Source organism: Salmo salar, chromosome ssa25 (assembly GCF_905237065.1).
Source record: "Salmo salar chromosome ssa25, Ssal_v3.1, whole genome shotgun sequence".
In the NCBI taxonomy this organism is placed as follows: domain Eukaryota; kingdom Metazoa; phylum Chordata; class Actinopteri; order Salmoniformes; family Salmonidae; genus Salmo; species Salmo salar.
This window is the reverse complement of record NC_059466.1, coordinates 6,914,811-6,939,357: the sequence shown is the minus strand read 5'-3', so window position 1 is coordinate 6,939,357 and position 24,547 is coordinate 6,914,811. Positions and strand designations below refer to the sequence as shown.

Sequence of the window (24,547 nt, the reverse complement as noted above, 5' to 3'; positions counted from 1 at the left end):
AAATACTTTTCATATTCAATATATTTCTAAAAACTTCTATAAACAATTACTCTTTGACATTATGGTATATTGTGTGTAGGCCAGTGACACAAAATCAAAAATTAATCCATTTTAAATTCAGGCTGTAACCAAACAAAATGAGTCAATGGGTGTGGATACTTTCTCTAGGCACTGTACAAGGACACTGTCTCCATCTAGTGGAGAACTTAAAACCTTCAACAAACAGCTTTGCAATATTCAGCTTGTCCCTACTGAGAGCAGGAACAAAGACTTGCCCGTCTTTCAGTGTAAATCTCTAAGATTTTTGCACTACTGGACTGTACAATATATGCCCATTATTCATTCAATTCTTCAAACTCTCAAATTGGTTGTTGATCATTGCCAGACAACCATTTAAGTCCTCACATAGATTTAAGTCAAAACTGGAACTCGGCAACTCCGGTACATTCACTGTCTTCTTCGTAAACAACTCCAGTGTAGATTTGGCCTTGTGTTTTAGGCTATTGTCCTGTTGAAAGGTGAATTAATCTCCCAGTGTCTGTGGAAAGCAGACTGAACCAGGTTTTCCTCAAGGATTCTTCCTGTGATTAGCTTCATTCCGTTAATTTCGTATCCTCAAAAACTCCCAGTCCTTAACGATTACAAGAGTACCCATAAATTTATGCAGCCACCACTATGCATGAAAATATGGAGAGTGGTACTCAGTAATGTGCTGTATTGATTTTCCCCAAACATACAGTCCATTCGGAAAGTATTCAGACCTCTTGACTTTTTCCATAATTTGTTACGTTACAACCTTACAACCTTATCCTAAAATTGATTAAATAAAACATTTTCCTCATCAATCTACACACAATACCCCATATTTCCAAAGAAAATCATTTTTTTTTGTAGAATTTTTTTGCACTTGGACAATATTTAGACCCTTCGCTGTGAGACTCGAATTTGAGCTCAGGTGCATCCTGTTTCCACTGATCATCCTTTAGATGTTTCCACAACTTGATTGGTCCATCTGTGGTAAATTAAATTGATTGGACATGATTTGGAAAGGCACACACCTGTCTATATAAGGTCCCACAGTTGACAGTGCATGTCAGAGCAAAAACCCAGCCAATTGTCCGGAGAGCTCCGATATAGGATTGAGTCGAGGCACAGATCTGGAAAAGGGTACCAAACAATGTCTGCAGCATTGAAGGCCCCCAAGAACACTGTGGCATCCATCATTATTAAATGGCCACCCTGCCAGACTGAGCAATCATGGGAGAACGGCCTTGGTCAGGTTGGTGACCAAGAATCCGATGGTCACTCTGACAGAGCTCTAGAGTTCATCTGTGGAGATGGGAGAATCTTCCAGAAGGACAACCATCTCAGCAGCACTCCACCAATCAGGCCTTTGTGATAGTGGCAAGATGGAAGCCACTTCTCAGTAAAAGGCACATGATAGCATATTTGGAGGTTGCCAAAAGGCACCTAAAGGACTCTGTGTGATGCCTACTTATCAGCGTTGGCACTAGTCTGTAATGCCCTGTTGCATGAGCAGATGGGCTCCCGCATTTTTCAGCATGTCTTTACAAAAATATAGATTTAGAGTTATATAATACCCTCCACAAAATAACCGTCACTCCAAATCAAAACTCCAAACCTACAACTTGATTTTGGACAAAATTACGTGGAAGGATTCCTACTACCAAAGATTCTTATTTCCAAGGACTATACAGCTAATGCTCTGGCAAACCAACAACCAGCAAAAGAAGTACAACAGAAACCTGAAAACACCAACTGAGTGAGTCATGTTTAGTCTGAAGCTACTTTTAAAGCCAAGAATAAATTACAATGATATATTTTACTTTATAAGGACTGAATGCTAAGTTAAGGCTACCAAGCTTGCTAGGACAGAACAGATCCGGCTGCAACTTCAACTAGCACTGAGGTGTGAAGGGAGAGACATCAAAGCCCTTGAGCCTAACAATGGCAGGAGAGTTTCACAGCCTCCCCCTCCCAAACATGTCGTAAAGGACCATTTCCCGAAACTGAAGAGAAAATAAATGGTGGACAGAGACTTGCTAGCTACGTTAGCTAGCTAGCTAGCTGGTATTTTCCTCAAGGAATCTGCCTCCCAACAAAAGTATCTCCCAAGCGGGTGTGACACCTACTCCCGTTGCCTGCTGCTTGGATTCCACCTGGCGATTTGTTCAACGTCTGCCATGGCCTGTCTCCCCGTCTGGTACAGGTACCCCCGCCACACTCCCCCCTATCTCCCGAGCTTTAGCTCACCACACGCACTCACACACACAGCAGAATTTGGGCTGATCGGAATTTTAGGTAGGCTAATTAACTTGTGAAGCTTATTATGTGATCTTACTCAAACACTTTAACTAGTATAGGCCTACTATTTATTTCAATCGCATACTTTTATAGCTTACTGGACTCAGAGCTACTCTCTCAAGTTATCTTGTTGGGGCGAGTGACTCTGAACTTACAATGGCTAACCCCAAGTCGTTATATTTTTTTATTCTGCTTTATGCTATTTGCTTCATGACTCCTGTGTGCTTTGTTAACTATGAACTTACTTGTTTACCCAACCGTGGGACAAGCTGTTTGTTCCCACACTCGGGACTCTGACTCTCTATTGGTTACACAGACTCTTGGCCTCCCATCCTATTCTAACCACCTCTCGCCGGCTTTCTATTCATGTTACCTGATGAAATTTCTGTACAATATGATCTTATTGCCATCTGATGCACATTCAAATCTCATAGACAATGAACACTCCCTGTCCTCTGCCGTGCCCTGATTGTATTACTGCTGATGATATCTGGAAATGTTTATGTACACCCTGGCCCATCTACTGTTGCTAGCCCCAATTAAGAAAGAGTGTTTTGAACACTGATGTTAACCTTCCTGGTTATAACCTTTTTCGGCAAGACAGATCTTCCAAAGGTGGTGAAGTGGCAATCTTTACCAAGGGACACCTTCAGTGCTCGGTTGTCTAAACAAAGTCTGTCCCCAAACAATTTGATTTTACAGCCTGTGTTCATAATGGCTGCTCTGTGATATTACCTGTCCTGATTTGTTATAGACACTTGCTAGAAAACATTAATGAGCAAGCCTTCCTGCATGGCCTGGCCTCTGTAAATTGGTATAGAATCAGCTTGATTCCCTCTGTCGAAGACGCTTGGACCTTTTTTTAACAAATATTTTCAGTGGTATTGTTAAAACATGCCCCCATAAAGAAAATGAGAATTAAAAACAGGTTCAGCCCCTGGTTCGACCATGATCTGGCAAAGTTACGCCACCTCAATAATTCCATTTGGCGAAAGGCTCAGCACACACATACTCAGGCTGACTGGCTCTCGTTCAGGCAAATGAGAAATAAGTGCACTCAGGCTATCCGGTAGGCCAAAGTTAGTCACTTTAAGGAGCAGTTCTATCTATGTGGGTCTAACAACCAAGAAGTTCTGGAAAATGGTTAAAGACCTAAAGAATAAACCCTCCTCCTCACAGCTGCCCATGTCCCTTAATGTTTATGATGTGGTTGTTACTGACAAGGAGCACATGGCTGAGCTCTTTAATAACCACTTCATTAAGTCAAGATTCCTATTTGACTCAGCCATGCATGATTGCCCGTCCAACATTTCCTCATCTCCCATCCCTTCTAATGCGACTAGTCCCGATGCTCATCCCTCTTTTCCCCTGCCCTGCTACAAAGTTTCTCCCTGCAGGTGGTCACTGAGTCTGAGGTGCTAAAGGAGCTCCTTAAACTTGACCCCAAAAAACATCTGGGTCAGATGGTTTAGATCCTTTCTCTTCTTTAAGGTTGCAGCCCCATCATTGCCAAGCCTATCTCTGACCTTTTTAACCTGCCTCTCCTCTCTGGAGAGGTTCCCATTGCTTGGAAGGCAGCCTTTATTTAAAGGGGGATTTGTTCTTAACTGACTTGCCTAGTTAAATAATTGTATGAAATAAATAACTTAATTTGACCGCGCGCCTTGCGGGTTGATACCGTTCTCATTTACATTTTACTTTGTAAAAAGAAGCTGTTACAGGATTGTTTTCTTTATTGTAACTGTTACTAATAACATTTATTGTAAGAGAAACCAGAACATGCTAAGTGTTGCTGTAGGCCTTTAGAATAATGCAAAACATATTCTTGACTCTATCCAAGTTGATGAGCGGGAAACAAACCACGCCAGTCTGCCTGCACAGCCGGCCCATTGAAACTACACAAACTATCCCGAAACTAATTTCATACATAAGAGTTATCCTACAGACAAGATTAAATTGACAATCTGATGAGTGACAATATTAGGCCTACCAGTTGTCAAATTGTACATTAAGAGATGGGCGCATCTTGTAATTGGGAGATGCAGGGAAAGGGGCATCACTTTATCAAATAGTCCTTCAGAGTCACATGCAGGAAAAACATTTTGATTTATATATAGTATCAGAAAGAGCATACTCTGCAGTTTCTATGACACTTACCTTTGTCAAATAACTCTCAAAATTAAAGGAGGTGCAGCTCTATTTCCAAATGTCACTTTTTCCAAGAATATCTGTGATGTCCATGCATTCAGCACATGACCACTCGCGTGGCAGCATTGCTCTTGCTACTAAGCAAAAACTAGCAACATAATACATTTAAAATTAAAATATGCTATTCTGTCATCAATGGATGAATTGGCATTAGAAACCTGATAGAAATTGATAATGGCGCACATGATTTCAATGAACCAAATGATAAGGAGGGTGATTTAATTTCATTAATCTGAATGATAAGGGTGAAGAGGATGATTAAATTTAGAACAGTGTAATGATTACAAAGAATTGTGGCAGGTCTAATTATTTTATTATGAAAGTCTGGAAATGGTATATAATTGGAGATCCAAATCCGACACTGGGTACACCATACAATGTTTGTAGTTCACAGTGGCAAGCCGAACCAAACGAATAGACGCATTGACAGCATTGCAAATGCTGCAGAATTTAGAGGAGTTGGATGCAGGATTGGATATTGAGCTTGAAATCGACGTTGCTGATGAAGAGTCTTCATCTGATTCTGATGTTGACTTCGAGCCTCCGCGTCCAATGCTTGAGCTTTGCCGCAGATAACCAGAACAGAGCTGACAGATGGTGATCCCAACTGCCACGGTGAAACCGGAGTCTGGGAGGGATGGCACGGTTTGGGTAGAAAAGAATGACGAGTTTATGTGACATGCAGATGTTGCAGCACATCAGAGATTGTACTGTTGCTCATGCGCACAGAAAAGGAAAGCGTATGTGGGACATGTCTATGGATAAACTCAAAGCATTTATTGCACCCTTGTATGTCTGCAGGGCATACGGCGGAGAAAGCATCGATGTGGAGTCATTTTGGTCTGATAGGTATTTTTTCAGAGAGACCATGCCATTCAATCGCTTCAGAGAGATTATGCGACAGGTGCACATGAAACAACGGCCATGAAAACTGTGTGCAGTGCAACTGAATTTTTTGTGGGGCTTGCTCACGCAAAGCCCCGAAGCTGTGTGATGACTGTGGACCTGCAGCATAAAGAGAAGACCAGATTGATTCATGCAGATCAAGGAATGTGTGCATGCTTGTAACTTTATCACTGAGAGCACAAAGCAAGCAAATGACATTGGATTAGAAATGGAGAGCTGGGTATTGATTGGGAAGATGATTGACAAGGTTTGTTTCTGGCTGGCCATGGCCCTCTTCTCTGGGGCACCAGGCACTGCCGCGAGTCACACCTTCTTAAGTTCAATGGCAGACGGAAGGGAGGGTGGTGCGGCAGGTGCCGATTCTCCTACGAAAGCTGTTATTTTATCTAAAGCATCAGGTGTACGCCGACCCCAGCTAAGTAACTCATGCAAAAATTTTAAGCGCAATTATGTGTTTTATCTCCAGTACATTGCCATGATTGTCAGTTATGTAGCTGCTCTACTGATAATCTCACTGCGTCCTTGCTGGGATGACACAATCAATCTACTGCCGGAGAATATCAACACCAAACACATTGGTTCACCGTTCAACGGGAGCGGACAGTACACAGCATACCATAATGTTCTGAATGGTCAAGTGTACCTCGCTCCCTATTCCACTGAACCGCTTAGGCGTAACAAACACAAGTCCAACATTTATCGGAAACTGTTAAACTACCTGTTCACTACCCTCCTGCTCTCCAGGGATGTGCAACTCAATCCTGAGCCTAACATCACCGAGCCAGCGATACTCACCGCAGTGGAAAGCAGTGGATGGCCTCGTCCACTGATCGTGGCCGCTGCGGAAGTGGGGGAGTGCTATGGTCCCATGGTTTCACTCGACTCACCCGGCTCCAGGATGGAATTTGACTCTTCAAACATACCCAAGTCGCTATATGCGATCCCCGACTCTGCTTCTGGTACGCAAGCTGTTTTAATTAGTTCCCCGCATCCAGTGCAAGCGGGAGGGATTGTTAATTGCGCTACCGAACTGCCCCTAATCAAAACGGCCTAAACCCAGCCGTCAGAAAACACAGAAAATGTAACTTTTTTCAATGTGTCAATCACTCCCAAGTCATCTGGGACACACGAGCTAAGCCCAAGGGATTACTAGGGGGGGCACTTGAACATTCGTAGTGTCATTCCAAAAAGTGATCAAATTCAACATCTTCTCACAGACTAACCTTGACTTCCTCTGCCTTTCAGAGACATGGCTCCATAAAAACTCTCCATATGCTGCTTTGATTGTGCCTGGCTACAATGTTTTCAGGAGAGACAGGATTGAAGGAAGAGGAGGGGGTCTGATGATTTACATTAAAGAACATATCCGATATAAACAAATTGAGTGGTCATGTGATAATGAACTAGAATGTATTGGCCTGAACGTTACACTGTCTCCCCAAATGTATTTTACCCTTATTGGAATGTATAGACCACCTTCCACCAAAAGTGTGTTTTTTGATCAGTTAAATAACATGCTTAGAGAATGTGATTTTAGGAAAGAGGTCATCTTAATGGGTGATTTTAACATTAATTATGAAGACAAGTCTTGTAGGAAAACCCTCAAACGGATCACTAATACCTTTGACCTTACACAGCTAGTTAAAGGGCCAACCAGGGTGACTTGTTGCTCTAAAACACAGATTGATTTGGTGTTCAGAGAGTGACTAAATCATTAAATGTGTTTACTGGGCTATCTGATCATAATCTGACACCTATAGCCAGAAAGCTTTCTAAGAGAAGGTTTAACCTCTCTACTGTTAGAAAGCCAGATCAACTAAGAATACCTAAGAGTGAATTAAATTATTTTGAAAATGCAATTAAGGGAATTAACTGGAATGATCTCTTGTCCTATACAGATGTGGAAGCTGATAGTCAGATTTTTCTATCCACAATCCAGACTACAATAAATGACTTCCTAAAGAAAATGAAATCCAAACCTGGCCAAAAGAGCACTCTTCCTTGGCTAAATGGAGAAATCTGGAAATTGATGAAAGAACGAGATTATGCTCTAAAAAAAGCCCTAAAATACAAATTAGAGCATGACAGACGTAGGTTTACCATGTTGAGAAATAAGGTGATGAAAGAAATCAGACAGGCCAAGGCAAACTTTTTTATTAACATAATTGGTGAAGTAAAGGGAAATTCTAAATTGATCTGGGAGAATCTAAAAAAGGTAACAGGGAAAGACCATAGTAACACCGCAAAAAGACTAGAAATCATGGTGAATAACAATCTAACACAGGATGCAGTCGAAATAGCAATAGCCTTCAATTCCTACTTTATTGACTCTGTCAGGGTACTGACACAGAACCCCTCCACTGGTTTCTTGGGCTCAGTGCTAGTAAATGACGCTCAACCGGTCTTCATCATAAGGGAGGTTTCTGAGTCAAAGGTGAACAAGGTGATTAGCTCACTAAAGAACTCTAAAGCCAAAGATGTGTTTGGGCTGGACTCTACCTTTCTTAAAAACAACAAAGAGTCACTCATTGGCCCCATTACTAAGGTCACCAACACATCTATTGGTCTGGGGGTGTTTCCAAGGGTATGAAAGTCGGCCATAATAACGGCCATCTGTAAATCGGGTGACCCGGCTGACGTGAGTAACTACAGGCCCATTAGTATACTACCTGTGGTGTCGAAGGTTGTTGAAAAGTGTGTAGGAGAACAACTGATTGCCCACCTCAACAAGAGCCCCTTCACATTACACTCCATGCAGTTTGGCTTCAGAGCGAAACACTCCACAGAAACGGCCAACTGCTTTCTTCTGGAAAATGTGAAGTCCAAGATGGACAAAGGGGGCATTGTTGGGGCTGTGTTTCTGGACCTAAGGAAGGCTTTTGATACTGTTAACCATGAGATTCTCATCACAAAATTGTCCAAGTTCAACTTTTCCCCCGATGCCTTGAGATGGATGAAATCATACCTTGAAGGCAGAACTCAGTGTGTCAGAGTGAGCAATGAGCTGTCGCCCACTCTTAGCTATGATGTGGGTGTGCCCCAAGGGTCAATACTGGGGCCCCTCCTGTTCAGCCTGTACATTCATGATCTGCCTTCTGTCTGTACTGGGTCTGAAGTTCAAATGTATGCAGATGATACAGTGATATATGTGCATGCAAAGAGCAAACAACAAGCTGCACAAGAACTCACTACCTTAATGGTCCAGGTTACAAAGTGGCTCAGTGACTTGTATTTGCATCTCAATGTGAAAAAAAACTGTCTGCATGTTCTTCACAAAGAGGGCAACATATACTCCTGAGCCAGATGTCTTTGTGTCAGAGGAGACGCTCCAGGTGGTATCTGATTTTAAGTACCTTGGCATCATACTTGATTCCAACCTCTCTTTTAAAAAGCAGGTGAAAAAGGTAATTCAAATAACCAAATTCAACCTAGCAAATTTCCGATTTATACAAAATTGTTTGACAACAGAGGTAGCAAAACTGTACTTCAAATCTATGATACTCCCCCACTTAACATACTGCTTGACTAGTTGGGCCCAAGCTTGCTGTACAACATTAAAACCCATTCAGTCTGTCTACAAACAGGCTATCAAAGTGCTTGATAGGAAGCCCAATAGCCATCATTACTGTTACATCCTCAGAAAGCATGAGCTCCTGAGTTGGGAAAATCTTGTGCAATACACTGACGCATGTCTTGTATTCAAGATCCTAAATGGCCTGGCTCCCCTTCCACGCAGTATTTTTGTTAAACAGAAAACCCAAACATATGACAGCAGATCCACAAGGTCTGCCATGAAAGGTGACTGTAAAGTTCCCTTAACCTGTTATGGCTAGGGGGCAGTATTTTCACGGCTGGATAAAAAACGTACCCGATTTAATCTGGTTACTACTCCTGCCCAGTAACTAGAATATGCATATCATTATTGGCTTTGGATAGAAAACACCCTAAAGTTTCTAAAACTGTTTGAATGGTGTCTGTGAGTATAACAGAACTCATATGGCAGGCAAAAACCTGAGAAGATTTCATGCAGGAAGTGGCCTGTCTGACAAGGTGTCGTTCTTCTTGTCTCTGTTTATTGAAGAGTGAGGATCTTAGCTGTCCCGTGACACTTCCTACGGCTGCCATAGGTTCTCAGAAGGCGGCAAAACGCTGAATCGTGGCTTTGCAGGCTCTGGCTGAAACAAAGTAGCGCGTTTGGGTAGTGGCTGGTTACAGTACTGTGCGACTCAGGCTCGTGCCCGCGTCGACCGAAAGCTTTGTTTTCTTTCCTCTGTTTAGCTAAATGGACATTCCCGGTCGGAATGTTATCGTTTTGGCATAAAAATGGCATAAAAATGGATTTTAAACAGCGGTTGACATGCTTCGAAGTACGGTAATGGAATATTTAGATTTTTTTTGTCACGAATTGCGCCATGCTCGTGGCCCTTATTTACACTTCGGATAGTGTCTGGAACGCACAAACAAAACGCCGCTATTTGGATATAACGATGGATTATTTTGGACCAAACCAACATTTGTTATTGAAGTAGCAGTCCTGAGAGTGCATTCTGACAAAGAACATCAAAGGTAATCAAACTTTTGTAATAGTAAATCGGAGTTTGGTCAGGGCTAAACTTGGTGGGTGTCTAAATAGCTAGCCGTGATGGCTGGGCTATGTACTCAGAATATTGCAAAATGTGCTTTCACCGAAAAGCTATTTTAAAATCGGACACCTCGATTGCACAAAGGAGTTCTGTATCTATAATTCTTAAAATAATTATTATGTTTTTTGTGAACGTTTATCGTGAGTAATTTAGTAAATTGTTAGCAAATTCTTCCGGGGGGTATGCTAGTTCTGAACGTCACATGCTAATGTAAAAAGCTGTTTTTTGATATAAATATGAACTTGATTGAACAAAACATGCATGTATTGTATAACATAATGTCCTAGGGTTGTCATCTGATGAAGATCATCAAAGGTTAGTGCTGCATTTAGCTGTGGTTTGGATTTATGTGACATTATATGCTAGCTTGAAAAATGGGTGTCTGATTATTTCTGGCTGGGTACTCTGCTGACATAATCTAATGTTTTGCTTTCGTTGTAAAGCCTTTTTGAAATCGGACAGTGTGGTTAGATTAACGAGAGTCTTGTCTTTAAAATGGTGTAAAATAGTCATATGTTTGAGAAATTGAAGTAATAGCATTTCTATGGTATTTGAAAATCGCGCCATGGGATTACACTTGCTGTTGCGTAGGTGGGACGATTTCGTCCCGCCTAGCCCAGAGAGGTTAAACAGGTTACTACTCTGCCCCAGAAAATAGAATATGCATATTATTAGTCGATTTGGATAGAAAACACTCTGAAGTTTCTAAAACTGTTTGAATGGTGTCTGAGTATAACAGAACTCATATGACAGGCAAAAAAACGGAGAAAAATTGAGTCAGGAAGTGGGAGAAATTCGAAATGTATTTTTTCTTTTGAATCCCTTGAAAAACTACAATGACATAGGATTTAGGTTGCACCTCCTAACTCTTCCATTGGCTGTCAACAATCTTTAGGAACTGCTTTCATCCGTCATCTGTAACCGGGCAGAAAATTCTGGCTCGTTCAATCCCTGGCCAGTCTGAGAACAGGTGTCTTATGACGCGCATCCACGTGACTCAGCTGTTGTTTTATTTTTCTTGTATGACGAATACCTATAGCCCGGTTGTAAAATTATCGCAATTTTATGTAAAAAAATACCCTAAAGGATTGATTGTAAACATCGTTTGACGTGTTTCTACAAACAGTAATGGAACTTTTGGCCATTTCGTCAACGGATTTGCGTCCACGCCACATGGCATTGTAAAGTGTTCTGAATGGGTCAACAAAACGGACGTATTTGGAAATAAATTATGGGCTTTGCAGAACAAATGAACATTTCTTGTGGAAGTGGGTGCCCATCCGAGTGCATTCTGCCGAAGATCAGCAAAGATAAGTAAATATTTCGAACATATTTTTAGAGATTTGTCGACGTCGGGGTTGTAGGCTAACTGTATAGCTTAGCATTGAAGGCTAAGTTCTGTACTCAGAATATTGAACAATGTGCTGTTTCCGTAAAGTTATTTTGAAATCTGACAAAGTGGCTGCATAAAGGAGTAGATTATCTCTAATTCTTTAAATAATTGTTATAATTTTTTTTCAACGTTATGAGTTCTTCCGTAAATTAAATGTGCCTATTCACCGGCAGTTATCGGGGAGAACATTTTCTGAACGTAACGCACCAATGTAAAAATTGGGTTTTTGGACATAAATATAAACTTGATCAAACAAAAAATGCATGTATTGTCTAACATGATGTCCTAGGAGTGTCATCTGATGAAGATTGTCAAAGGTTAGTGCTTAATTTTAGCTGTATATCCGGTTTTGTGATGGCTATCGTGCTTAATTATTTTTTTTTGCTGATGTGCTATGCTAAAATAATCTAATGTTTTGCTTTCACCATAAAGCCTTTTTGAAATCGGACAATGTGATTGGATTAACGAGTAGAGTATCTTTGAAATGCCGTATAATACTTGAATTTTAATTTTGAGATTATTATTTTTTAATTTCGCACCGTGTTATCTCACTGGTTGTTGCCCAACCAATCCCGTTAACGGGATTGTATCCCCAACAGGTTTTAATGACTTGGAGAAGATCTGCAAAGAGGAGTGGGACAAAATCCCTCCTGAGATGTGTGCAAACCTGGTGGCCAACTACAAGAAATGTCTGACCTCTGATTGCCAACAAGGGTTTTGCCACCAAGTACTAAGTCATGTTTTGCAGAGGGGTCAAATAATTATTTCACTATTAAAATGCAAATCAATTTATATCATTTTTGACATGTGTTTTTCTGGATTGTTTTGTTGTTATTCTGTCTCTCACTGTTCAAATAAACCTACCATTACAATTATAGACTGATAATTTCTTTGTCAGTGGGAAAACGTACAAAATCAGCAGGGGATCAAATACTTATTTCCCTCACTGTACATGGAATGGATGTCCTCTTCTGATTAAAATCATTGTGGGAAGTTAGTTGAAACATTATTTTGGTTAGCTAGCTAGCTTTTGTTAGCATAACAAGCGAGCTACTTCTGTACAAATGATGCAGGCCTGACAACTTTTTAAGAAAGCTTGGAGTGAGATTTTGCCTAGAAGGGGGTCTGTAACGTTTTAAAGCTAATTTCCTGCAATTCTATGTATTTTCTATATGGCTTAGGCCTATGACCAGAGTGGGGGAAAAAAACACAGATCACGTGTATTCAGAAAGCTTTGAACATTAAATGAACACAAAAAAAATGTACGACTTTGTTACTTGCCGATTTTTGGGTGATAAAATGTAAAGCATGCTAATATTTTAAACATTTTTTTTTGTGTTTTGACACTTTATTCAGACAGTAATGAAATTAGATGGGGAGACAGGCAAATGGAGAAACAGTGGGAAGGTCAGTGGGAATGCTCTGCACAGGAAATACTAATGGTTGATGGCAGTGAGTTGGTAACCAAATTATAGATTGCAGTCTTGGAATAATAAAATACTAAGTTTGGGGAATAACAGAAGTGTTCTTTGTTAAGAATGAGAATTGTTCAACTCATCAGACTAAATAAAGTAGGGGACTAATGCTGTTTTAAATTGACTTTAGGACATGTTGTCAAAAGGCTGCATTCTGCAAAAGGGATGGGAGTAACAGCAACCTCATTTTGTTGACATTGTACATAAAACAGCGCTACCATGCTGCTTTTTTTTTTTTTTTTTTTTTTTTACAGTTCTATAAACTCAGCTGAGAACGTTCCCCCTCCATTAAACTCCACTCTCGTCTTGAGGGGCGTTTCTTTAAAACGCGCATCCTATCACTAACATAACGAGACCAATCATATGCTTCAATGTGCCGTGGTTCACAGTGCTGGGGCAAGACAGGTTATGATAGAGGTTCCGCGGGTGTTGTTGCAGATGCAGTCGCAGATGCTCCTATTTCAAAACGATTTGGAGCACATTTGAAAAGTTAACGCACAATACAATGGACTTAAAAACAGTACTTTTCAATGCGTGAGATAGAGGTGTGGCGTGTGATCGTGAGAAGAGGCTCAAATGCGTGTGTGTCTCAAGGCCAATGCGAGAGAGCTGGCAGCTCTGATGTTATGTAAAGAAACGCCTGGGAATGTGTTTATGATTTAACTTCAGGTTAACCTTCCTTGAAAATGGTTGCTCAAAGCTGCGCGCGCATAGTGGCTGTTGAAGTACCACAGTAGAGACAGAGCGCTACCGAGTGCACACCGCACAGAGCATGTTGTGTGTTGGGCTTAAAAGGGTCCGTGCGAAAACACATTCGCTTAAAAGTGTCCGTGCGGTGAAGAAATGGAGATGTGATTAACGCGTTAACTTTGACATCCCTAAATGTAATACTTGCTAGCAGTTACTTCCACGCCTACAAAACATCACATCCATTGTTCTGTAAAGCAATGTTATAAAGACATGGCTTAAAGTAAAAACACCTGTAGTATTTTAGTAACTTCTCATAATATCATAACCTTCATGTCAAATTTGGTGAATGTCAATATTTATCAGAGGCCAATGTTACTACATGAAAACATAATACAGATGCATGTAAAACAAATCAATAACACAAGTCTTATAAATGATATATTAATATTATTAACAACAAGACTAGTGGTCTTGTAAACCCATACAGTCTGTCTTGTCTAGACTAGGACCTATAGAACTCACCCCTCTCTTTCTTGGGAGACACCTCTGGTTGTTTCCGGGTCAACGGGGGCTGTTGAATGGGGCGTGATGACGTTGGAGTAGTCTGGAGGAAGACGGTAAAACAACATTGAAAAAACATACAACTACATCCAGATGGGCTCCAAAGAGAAAAAAACATAAATAAATATAGGTGTGAGCAGCAATGAACAGGGTTCACAGAACGACAGAAAGGACAAAAGATCAGTTGCATAACAAAGCAAGCACTATATCATGTAGGAACTACCTTTTATGTGCAATCAGTGAAAGCATTACCATGTTTCTCTCTCAATACCACCAGGATGAAGCAAGAACGCAGCAGGTAAACTTCTAAGGACATATACATAAGGTTTACGTACCAAATTTCATGACCCCATGTCCATCGGTTCAGTTCTTATAACCCTAGCGTGATATAGTGCTATCAAGTGGTGTAGAATGGCCAAATGCAGCAACTAATCATTCTCAAATTCATTAGAGGCTAATTCATTGAGTGCCTTCAGAATGTATTCCCACCCATTGATTCTTTCACATTTTGTTGTGTTACAGCCTGTAGAAAAAGCCCATGGAGTTGGTGGAATAATCCTTTAATTCATTGCCACTTACTCAGCTGGGCCAGGGGCGCTTTAACCTGTTGGGGCTAGGGGGCAGTATTTTCACGGCCGGATAAAAAAACATACCCAATTTAAACTGGTTACTACTCTTGCCCAGAAACGAGAATATGCATATAATTAGTAGACTTGGATAGAAAACACTCTACAGTTTCTAAAACTGTTTGAATGGTGTCTGTGAGTATAACAGAACTCATATGGCAGGCAAAACCTGAGAAGATTCCATGCAGGAAGTGCCCTGTCTGACAATTTGTTGTCCTTCTGTTGCATCTCTATCGACATTACAGCATCTGTGCTGTTACGTGACACTTTCTAAGGCTTCCATTGGCTCTCTAAAGCGTTCAGAAAGCGGAATGACGTGTCTCCTGTCTCTGGGCAAAGTACAGCAGCAGTGTTTGAAAGTGGCCTGCCTGGGGACAGTGAGACAGATGCGCGTTCACGAGACTTCTCCATTTTTTTCTTTCAGTCTTTGAATGAATACAACGTTGTCCGCTTGGAATATTATCGCTATTTTATGAGAAAAATATCATAAAAATTGATTTTAAACAGCGTTTGACATGCTTCTAAGTACGGTAATGGAATATTTTGAAATTTGTTGTCACGAAATGTGCACGCGCGTTACCCTTCGGATAGTGACCTGGACGCACGAACAAAATGGTATTTGTTCGTGCGTTCAGGTATTTGGATATAACTATGGATTATTTGGAACCAAAACAACATTTGTTGTGGAAGTAGAAGTCCTGGGAGTGCATTCTGACGAAGAACAGCAAAGGTAATCCAATTTTTCTAATAGTAATTCTGAGTTTAGGTTGCCCCAAAATTGATGGGTGTCAAATTAGCTAGCCTGTGATGGCCGAGCTATGTACTCAGAATATTGCAAAATGTGCGTTTGCCGAAAAGCTATTTTAAAATCTGACATAGCGCTTGCATAAAGGAGTTCTGTATCTATAATTCTTAAAATAATTGTTATGTATTTTGTGAACGTTTATCATGAGTAATTTAGTAAATTCACCGGAAGTTTTCGGTGGGTATGCTAGTTCTGAACATCACATGCTAATGTAAAAAGCTGATTTTTGATATAAATATGAACTTGATTGAACAAAACATGCATGTATTGTATAACATAAAGTCCTAGGAGTGTCATCTGATGAAGATCAAAGGTTAGTGCTGCATTTAGCTGTGGTTTTGGTTTTTGTGACATATATGCTTGCTTTGAAAATGGCTGTGTGATTATTTTTGGCAGGGTACTCTCCTGACATAATCTAATGTTTTGCTTTCGCTGTAAAGCCTTTTTTAAATCGGACAACGTGGTTGGATTAACGAGAGTCTTATCTTTCAAATGGTGTAAAATAGTCATATGTTTGAGAAATTGAAGTTATAGTATTTTTGAGGTATTTGTATTTCGCGCCACGCGATTCCACTGGCTGTTGACTAGGGTGGGACACTAACGTCCCACTGGCCCAGAGAGGTTAATTAGGTCAGGTGGAAATGTCCGACAGATCTCCACTCCATAAAAGGAGAAAATCACCATCGCCTGATCGCGCTGCTTTCTCTTCCTTCACTCTGTCTAATCCAGAAGTTCTGTGCGTCCATGAATCCACGTAAGTCCACCGACTCTGTTACCCTTCATCTGAACTTTCATCTGAACTTTCATCTGAACTATCTGTTGCGATCGGGAGAGTGGGCCATCAGTTGTTTTTTTGAAGTTATTATCGGGCTTGGAGCGCACACTTCAAACATTTTGTGTAATGTGAATGGTCAATGATCCCGGCCCTACGGATCATAATAGGCCAATTATGCAATTGGTATGGTAAATATGTAATGAAATTACGTGTACACATGAAGACACTTGAAAGGGTGAAATAAGAAAGTCATTGTCTGTTGAACTGATCGGCTCTGATATCCAACTAATGGCGATTAGAGATTGAATAACCGATCACTGTTTGTATTATTCTTTCATGATTTATGATAAATAGTTACGAGCCTAAATTACCGTAAATTCCAGACTATAAGCCGCAACTTTTTTCCCAGGTTTTGAACCTCGCGGCTTAAACAATATATGGATTTTTCCCGCTTTCAATTTTTTTTTCTCCAAAAAAACACACTCTGTGACGTGCTCAGTTTTTTGGTGGCATGAAGCTTTCATTAGACCAATGAAATTGCCCAACGGGTCAAACAACTTTTTTGTTTACTGTTTAGATTAAATCGAGCGTTATCAAACTTCCCATCATTCTGATTACGGTAGTCATTTTGTCACCCTCATCATGGCAAAGACACGGAGAAATGCATATGATGCAGCTTTCAAGTTGAAGGCGATTGATCTGGCTGTTGGAAAAGGAAATAGAGCTGCTGCACGGGAGCTTGGTCTTAATGAGTCGATGATAAGACGTTGGAAACAGCAGCGTGAGGAATTGACTCAGTGCAAAAAGACAACTAAAGCTTACTGAATTTTTTTTATTTTTTGTTACAAGCCGTTTCGTTAAAGCCTATTTATATTTGTTACAAGCCGTGTTTCGTTAAAGCCTGTGTAAAGTTCATTTGTTTCAATGTACCGGTAGGCACCTGCGGCTTATAGACATGTGCGGCTTATTTATGTTCAAAATAATATATATATTTTTTAATTCAGTGGGTGCGGCTTATATTCAGGTGCGCTTAATAGTCCGGAAATTACGGTACTCACCGATGATTCCTATTGACTTATTAATTAACTGTATTGTTGAATTCCCTAAATGATGTTAATAATGAATGATTGTTATGATTAGATCTTTGTGATGATGGATTTGATTGGATACACGTTATTCTGTTTCCTTTGTTATGCAGCACAGACTACTCAGTAAATATACCACTTTATGGTTAAAGGAATTCCTGCCTCAGTCTCATCCATTCCTCTGTCACCTGACCCATGACCACCCTCACTGTCAGTCATCCTACCTGTCCAGCTACCCACACAGATTCCACTAATCTTTCAATGGTCCTTCAAGCCGGATGATGACGGAACCAAAGACAGGTGAAAAGGAAATTAAGGGGGAGAAGGAGGAATTGTCTCCACTGGAAGGAGGGAGAAAGGAAGAGAGAGCAGCGGAGGGAAAGGTCTTGGAACAAAGAAAAGATCCAGGAGCTAAGCCTAAAGTAACAAAGGCTTCATCAAAGACAGGCATCTATTGGTAGATGGGCAAAAATAAAAATAGCAGACATTGAATATCCCTTTGAGCACGGTGAAGTTATTAATAACACTTTGGATGGTGTATCAATACACCCATTCACTACAAAGATACAGGCGTCCTTCCTAACTCAGTTTCCGGAGAGGAAAGAAACCGCTCAGAGATTACACCATGAGGCCAATGGCGACTTTAAAACAGTTACAGGGTTTAATTGCTGTGAGAGGAGAAAACTGAGGATGGATCAACAACATTGTTGTTAGTACACAATACTAACCTAAATGACATAGTGAAAAGGAGGAAGCCTGTACAGAATAAAAAATATTCCAAAACAGGCATCCTGTTTGCAATAATGCACTGCGAAAAATGTTGCAAAGAAATTAACTTTATGTCCTGAATACAAAGCGTTGTGTGTGTGGCAAATCCAACATGACACACCCCGCTTCAAGCATGGTGGTGGCTGCATCATGTTATGGGTATGCTTGTCATTAAATTCACCTTTCAGCAGGACAATATCCTTAAACACAAGGCCTCGAGTTTCTTACCAAGATGACATTGAATGTTCTTGAGTAGCCTAGTTACAGACTTGAAAATGGCTGTCTAGCAATGATCAAGCAACTCTTAACGAAGAATATATTGAGTGACTGATCTGGTCAGTAAGGAACTGAGATACAAAGGGAGTTGCCCGATCAATGCTTTGTACACAAGTGTGTAACTGATTTAGCCAGGAGGAGAGAGAGGTCCATTGCACGCAGTAGCATTTTTTTTCATGAGTATGGCCTTATTTCTATTACAGCATATTAGATGACTGTCATTCATATTCCATTCCCCCAGTTCATTGTAACAGCGATAGGTTTAGGCTACTACATGATACTCACATTTGTCCTATACACATCATGAGGTTGCTACAACCTAGCTTATGAATTAAAGTTTACAACGTAGGTGCACACAGATCGAGAGAAAAATGTAAGGTGACAGACAGTGACACATGGACAAACAGTAACACATTCAATACCGCCTTGCACACTCTTCAAATCAAATATTATTGGTCACATACACATGGTTAGCAGATGTTAATGCGAGTGTAGCGAAATGCTTGTGCTTCTAGTTCCGACTGTGCAGTAATATCTAACATGTCATCTAACAATTTCACAACAACTAGCTTATACACACAGTGTAAAGGAATTAATAAGAATATGTACATATAACTATATGGATGAGCAATGGCGGTGCGGCATAGGCAAGATGCAGTAGATGGTATAGAGTACAGTATATACAGTTGAAGTCGAAAGTTTACATAAGACTATGCAATGCGCCATACACCAGATAAGCAGCAATTAAAACCATTTGTACAAAAACACCCATTTTAAACCATTGAATCTAACAATTCGCTAGAACAAAAAGAAAATCAACAAATTAAAATGTTAACAAATTAAAACCTCAAATGCCCTAAAAATGTTCAGCTGTAGCCTACTGGTCTACTAGAATCAGAAACCAAGTGTGAGCCCGAGCGTTGGTTCCTTAGTTAGGACCCCAGTGTGTTCAATAGCCCTGAAGGTGTGTGCTGACAGGGATTTCACCCGGTGTGTGGATCTGGTCAACGTGCACAGTCGCATTGCAGTAGGCTACCGCACAGTGAGGCAGCAGAGGGCCCTGTAGACCAGCAGCAGCGGGCCCTGTAGACCAGGAAATCACCGGTGGCGAGTCTACCAGGCGGGGTATCCTGGGCTAGCAAGCCAAGCACATCTAGACACATTCTGTCACGGAGCAGATACCGACCTCCAGCTTCCACCACACAGCACAGCAAGACAAGGCAGGAGAGGACCCCGGAAGAATGGCAGAACACAGGTGAAAAACATGACTGTCGAGGAGTATCCAAGGCTAGCTGGCCCAACACCTCTAGACAGTCAGTCACAGCGCAGATTTGTCCTATCACGGCTTTCAGGGAGGGCACCACACCGACACTGTGTCTCCGAGGCCAATATGTGCCATTCTTTTTGACCGGCATGCCATTCTTTTTGTCTCATGCCCTGTAAGTTACGTGTGTTAAATTAGCCAAAAAGTTACCAATCTATGCTTGAGTTATATGTAAGAATCGAAGAATAACAATCCCTAATAATGCGACATGAATATTTGTAGTTCTCTGACAAAGAAAACAATGACTTTTATGGAGTTCATGTTTTGGGATGTAGCCAAGTTAATGTTAAAAATTGTTATCGGGTGATAATACAACCAAATTGCTAGGAGAATGAAAACATAAAAATACAGCCAGCTCCAAGGAAACTCAAAGTTCCCAACTGACTTAGTATTGTTTAATGGGTATTTGTACAGTAGTTCCCTCACAAAAATAACAATAAAATGTAAAGAGTATATGTTTATGTTGTGGTAAATACTCAATGTTGGCTTCCCCTCTTCCATAATATTGCCAAAAAACAGCCCATTTGTAGCTATGTATGTCTATGTTTTGTGAAATTTTATTTTTGTAATGGGGTAATCATATGTGCTAATGGTTGGCAGCCTTGCACTGTCTGGTGTCCATTATGTAATTACATTTTTATGCACACCTTGTTAAACTGCTCAGTTTGCTTACCATAAACAAATGAATACCCATGACCAAGCAAACACACTTTCTCCCCCTCTGTGAGGTAGTGTCTACAGTGGTGTTGCAAGTAGCTGTGACGGTGGCATGCAGTTTATGTGTGGTCATTATGAATATACAACACTGAGTTGAGCTGAAGGGTATAGGGAGTTGTATAGTGCACAAGTTTCTATGTTTTCCCATACCTACACACATCTATGTATGTAGGTTATATAATATGCACAACGGTTTACTGGATGACAAAAACTATAAAAAGGGCAGATATGTAGTAGTGGCCCGCATAAGTTTATGTATTCACTACACGGCAAAATGTTAGGGTAGCTACTAACATTGATCATGGGGGGGGGGGGGGGCTGATCAAAAAACAGGTGTCAAGCTTAGAGAAGGGGGATGGTAAGAGGGTCAAGAAAGAAAATTCCAGTCTGGACTCCCCTCCTTCCCATTCCCCCTTTCTTTCTTCTCTGAGTGAGAGAGACAGTGGGCGTACGTTCTCCCACTGGGTGTGGATGGGATGGCGACAGGCAGCAATTATATTGGTCGGGAGGAACACGTCTGGCAACAGGAATGTGACCCGTTTTGGGCTCCAGCTCTTCAGATAGGGGTCAGAGAATAGAGTGGAGGAGCTGGTGTCTGAGTGTGTGTGTGTGTCAGGGTGTGTGTGTGTGTGTGTGTGTGTGTGTGTGTGTGTGTGTGTTAAGGAGTAGAGACAAGGAAGGACTGGCAAAGTTCTGCCATCCCCACTAGTGCTCTAGAGGTGGGAGAATATGCAGGGTTGGAAGAGAAGAGGCCATTTCCAGACTTGTCCCACTCAGGGAGATTACACCAAACACCCCCATTTTCTAAGCTCATTCTTCACCAGGTGAAAAGTCTCATTTTTCCCTAGTGGAATCTGAGAGGGGAACACTGGGTGGGACGATGGATAGACGGCAGGAGGGGGCATGTGAAAGAAAAGGTACGGAATTCTTCACTGTTTAATTAACCAGTTTCCTCTATGGGCAAACATTCTTCCTATTGTAGGGCCTGAGGTCAACTACGTGAAGAATTTGGCTTTGGTGAGTGTTATATGAGCGATACAAGGGGATATATGTAATAAAACAGACACACACTTATACTCCCATGCATTCATAATTTCTGAGAGGTGGGAGTGAGGAGAGTGGGTATAGATGAGGCTCCGGGTGGTGATTGATTTGAAAACACAATTTAATTTAACCATAGATGGCACAAGCCCAATTTTGCACTTGCAGATTGAAACTTGTGTGCTAAGAACTAAACTATTTTGATCACAAAGTTGATGCAAACAAGGTAAAGCTGGCACAAAGACCAGATTTTCACTCTGAATACACACATGCCTAATCCCAGAGTCCACATGAGCTTCGAGACTCAATTGATTTAGAAATGTAATGAAATAAGAAGTATGTTTACTTCACTGTCACGAGCAGTCTTAAAAAAATGAAATATTAAATTAGATGCACTTTCACCCAGATGACTGTATAATGGGACTTAAGTTTGACAATAGGTAGATCATCCTACCAATTTTTTTTTTTACCCTCAACATTTCTAAGCATATGGGTGGAATATTCAACACAACCTGCACTGTAGTAAACCTGCATGTCAACATCACTTCCCGCACACTTATAACCATCCCTTTAATGGTGCAGGAACAATGTTGTCGTTTTCCTGCAGTGCAGATTTGGCTGAATTCCTGCCCTTAGTGCACCATGTAACGATGACAACTTGCAAGTCCATCAATCACGCTAAAACCTGCCATCAGTCACACAATGGAAAAGTGTCTGCATTTCCGTCTTTGCTTGTCCAAACTTGCCGGGAAGTCAGACAGGCATTAAGCAATGTAATGAAACAGATAATATTCCGAATCCACAGCTGTTCCATATGATGATAATAAACACTTGTCTGGTGGGCGGAAAGCCCCACTGTCAAGTGGCACAAGGCTTCAAAGTTAGGCCATGCACCCAGAGCCCTGTGGAACCTACAAGGCTTGGCAGGACAAAGAGGGAGTATTAGACCCCTGCTACAGGTACAACATTCCCCGCCCTCTCTTTCCGTTGCATCCCTCTCTATTGCTGTGCTCTCAACTTAAGTCTGAGAAAGCAGTCAAAATAACAAAATAGAACCTTGGAGATATCATCGCCCTGACCTGGACCAGACATCTGGTTTTCTCCTTAGCCTTCCAAAGTAATTGGACTGGCGTGCCGTGACGGCGGCGCTGTATGGAGGTTGGTCGGCGGTTGTGCTGCAACATTTGCTTGTTGTAGAGCATTGGTATTCAAAGTCGGGGTCGCGGGGGAACTGCAGTGGGATCGGCAATTTTTCTATTTTAGGAGCAAAAAATTAAGAGTACAGATTGTATGGGGAAAATATACAAACGTTTTAAAAAATATATATACAGTAGTTTAAAAATGGGGTCCCCGCTGAAAATGTTTGTGTGTGTTTTTTTTTGGGGGGGGGAAGGGGGGGGTATAAGCTACTACAGCAGATTATGGACGACGATTGTGTTAGTTTAGGACATCGTCCAAGTGACATGCCGCAGCGAAACCGGGCTATATACAGTCCCCACAATGTACCACCTCCCTATACCGTATCCAGCTCCCTACAGATAACTCGGTTTCCATGTTGACCATATGTTTAAAATTCAATGACGCGGATGGTTGCATCCCAAATGGCACCCTATTGCCTATATAATGCACTATAGTAGTGAACAGGACATGGTGTCATTTGAATAGGGTGCCCTACATAGTTCCTTACATAGTGCACGACAGTATATAGTGAATAGGCTGCTCACAAGAACAAAGAGCGGTGCTGACAAATCAAAAGGTGAAATTTCACATGCTTGTGGGTGAACGCCAACATATACAGGTAAAACTGATTTCAGAGCACGTACCGTAACTGTCAGTTTGACATCTTCAACCCGCACGTATTTTCGTACCTTTGCGTCCCATATGGATGTACCCTATGGGGGAAAGTGAGTGGGGGGAGAGAGAGAAATCCATCACCTTCATAATGTAGCTATTATTCACAAACTATTTTCCTACAAAGGAGTCACTACAAAAACTATGAGCGAACATTGTATTGAAAACCCATCATATGGCGACATTTCCAAACTTCCTACAACCAGTACATAGTCAAGCCTTCCCGTTCGAACTCTGACTTAGAAACATCACAGATAACCTGGATTTAGATCATGGTCTCCAATAGTGTAGTCCCAAAAGGGAACAGGAAACACAAGATCGCTTAGATGGAACGAACGTGCTTGTTTGTGGATGGCAACCAAATGTGAACACTAAAATGTTTGTCAAATGATCATACCGATCCTTTCTTCTTCCCGTCCGGTATCCCTTCGTCACCGCTTCCGCCGTCTCCTGAAGCCTGGGAGGAGAGAGACCAGAGGTGTATTCATTAGCATAAATCGTAGCAAAACGTTTTACAAGGGAAACTAAGAAAAACAAGTGTTTCTTATTGGACAAGTTCAGGTTGTTCCCTCCCCATGTCAGCCCGTTTGCTCCTGTTTGCTTCCTATTGAATACATCAAGAGGAATGTTCCTTCATTAATTGCCCACAACATCCAAACACCACAGAAATACACAGGCGTATGCTATTAATACATACTAATGTATGCTATTAATACTAAATTGATAACTAACATGTAATGCATCACAGAAATACATGGGATTTATGCCGTAAATATGTTAACATATGCAATTCAAGTCAAATGTATAACTAACTGACACGTATGAAACAAATATGCTTAATTGGCGTAGATCGTGTACCTATGGCAACTTTGAATATTTCTACACATCAAAGGGCTTGGGGATGTACTGTAGCATATCCAACTCCTACAGAAACAACTTGTTGTTCCCAAGAGTTCCCTGTAAGTTTTAGACTCCCTATACCTTGCTTAGCCAACAACTGTATCCAATTTGTAAGTCGCTCTGGATAAGAGCGTCTGCTAAATGACTTAAATGTAAATGTAGAAGCACTAAGCTGTTG

The 24,547-nt window shown here is 41.1% G+C and overlaps 1 protein-coding gene across 4 annotated transcripts in view; it reads right to left on the bottom strand.

The window, feature by feature from the left end:
* Positions 1–24,547, bottom strand: part of LOC106586062 (collagen alpha-1(XVIII) chain) — a 176,347-nt gene that overhangs the window by 40,860 nt on the left and 110,940 nt on the right. For 3 of the 4 annotated variants that reach the window (XM_014172893.2, XM_014172890.2, XM_014172894.2), the window contains 3 exons: positions 23,867–23,926; positions 23,442–23,510; positions 14,163–14,244 (listed from right to left, as the gene is read on the bottom strand). In XM_014172893.2, coding sequence (XP_014028368.1) covers positions 14,163–14,244; positions 23,442–23,510; positions 23,867–23,926 — 211 coding nt within the window. The remainder of the gene's footprint in view (positions 1–14,162; positions 14,245–23,441; positions 23,511–23,866; positions 23,927–24,547) is intronic. The other variant, XM_014172892.2, reaches the window with a different exon arrangement.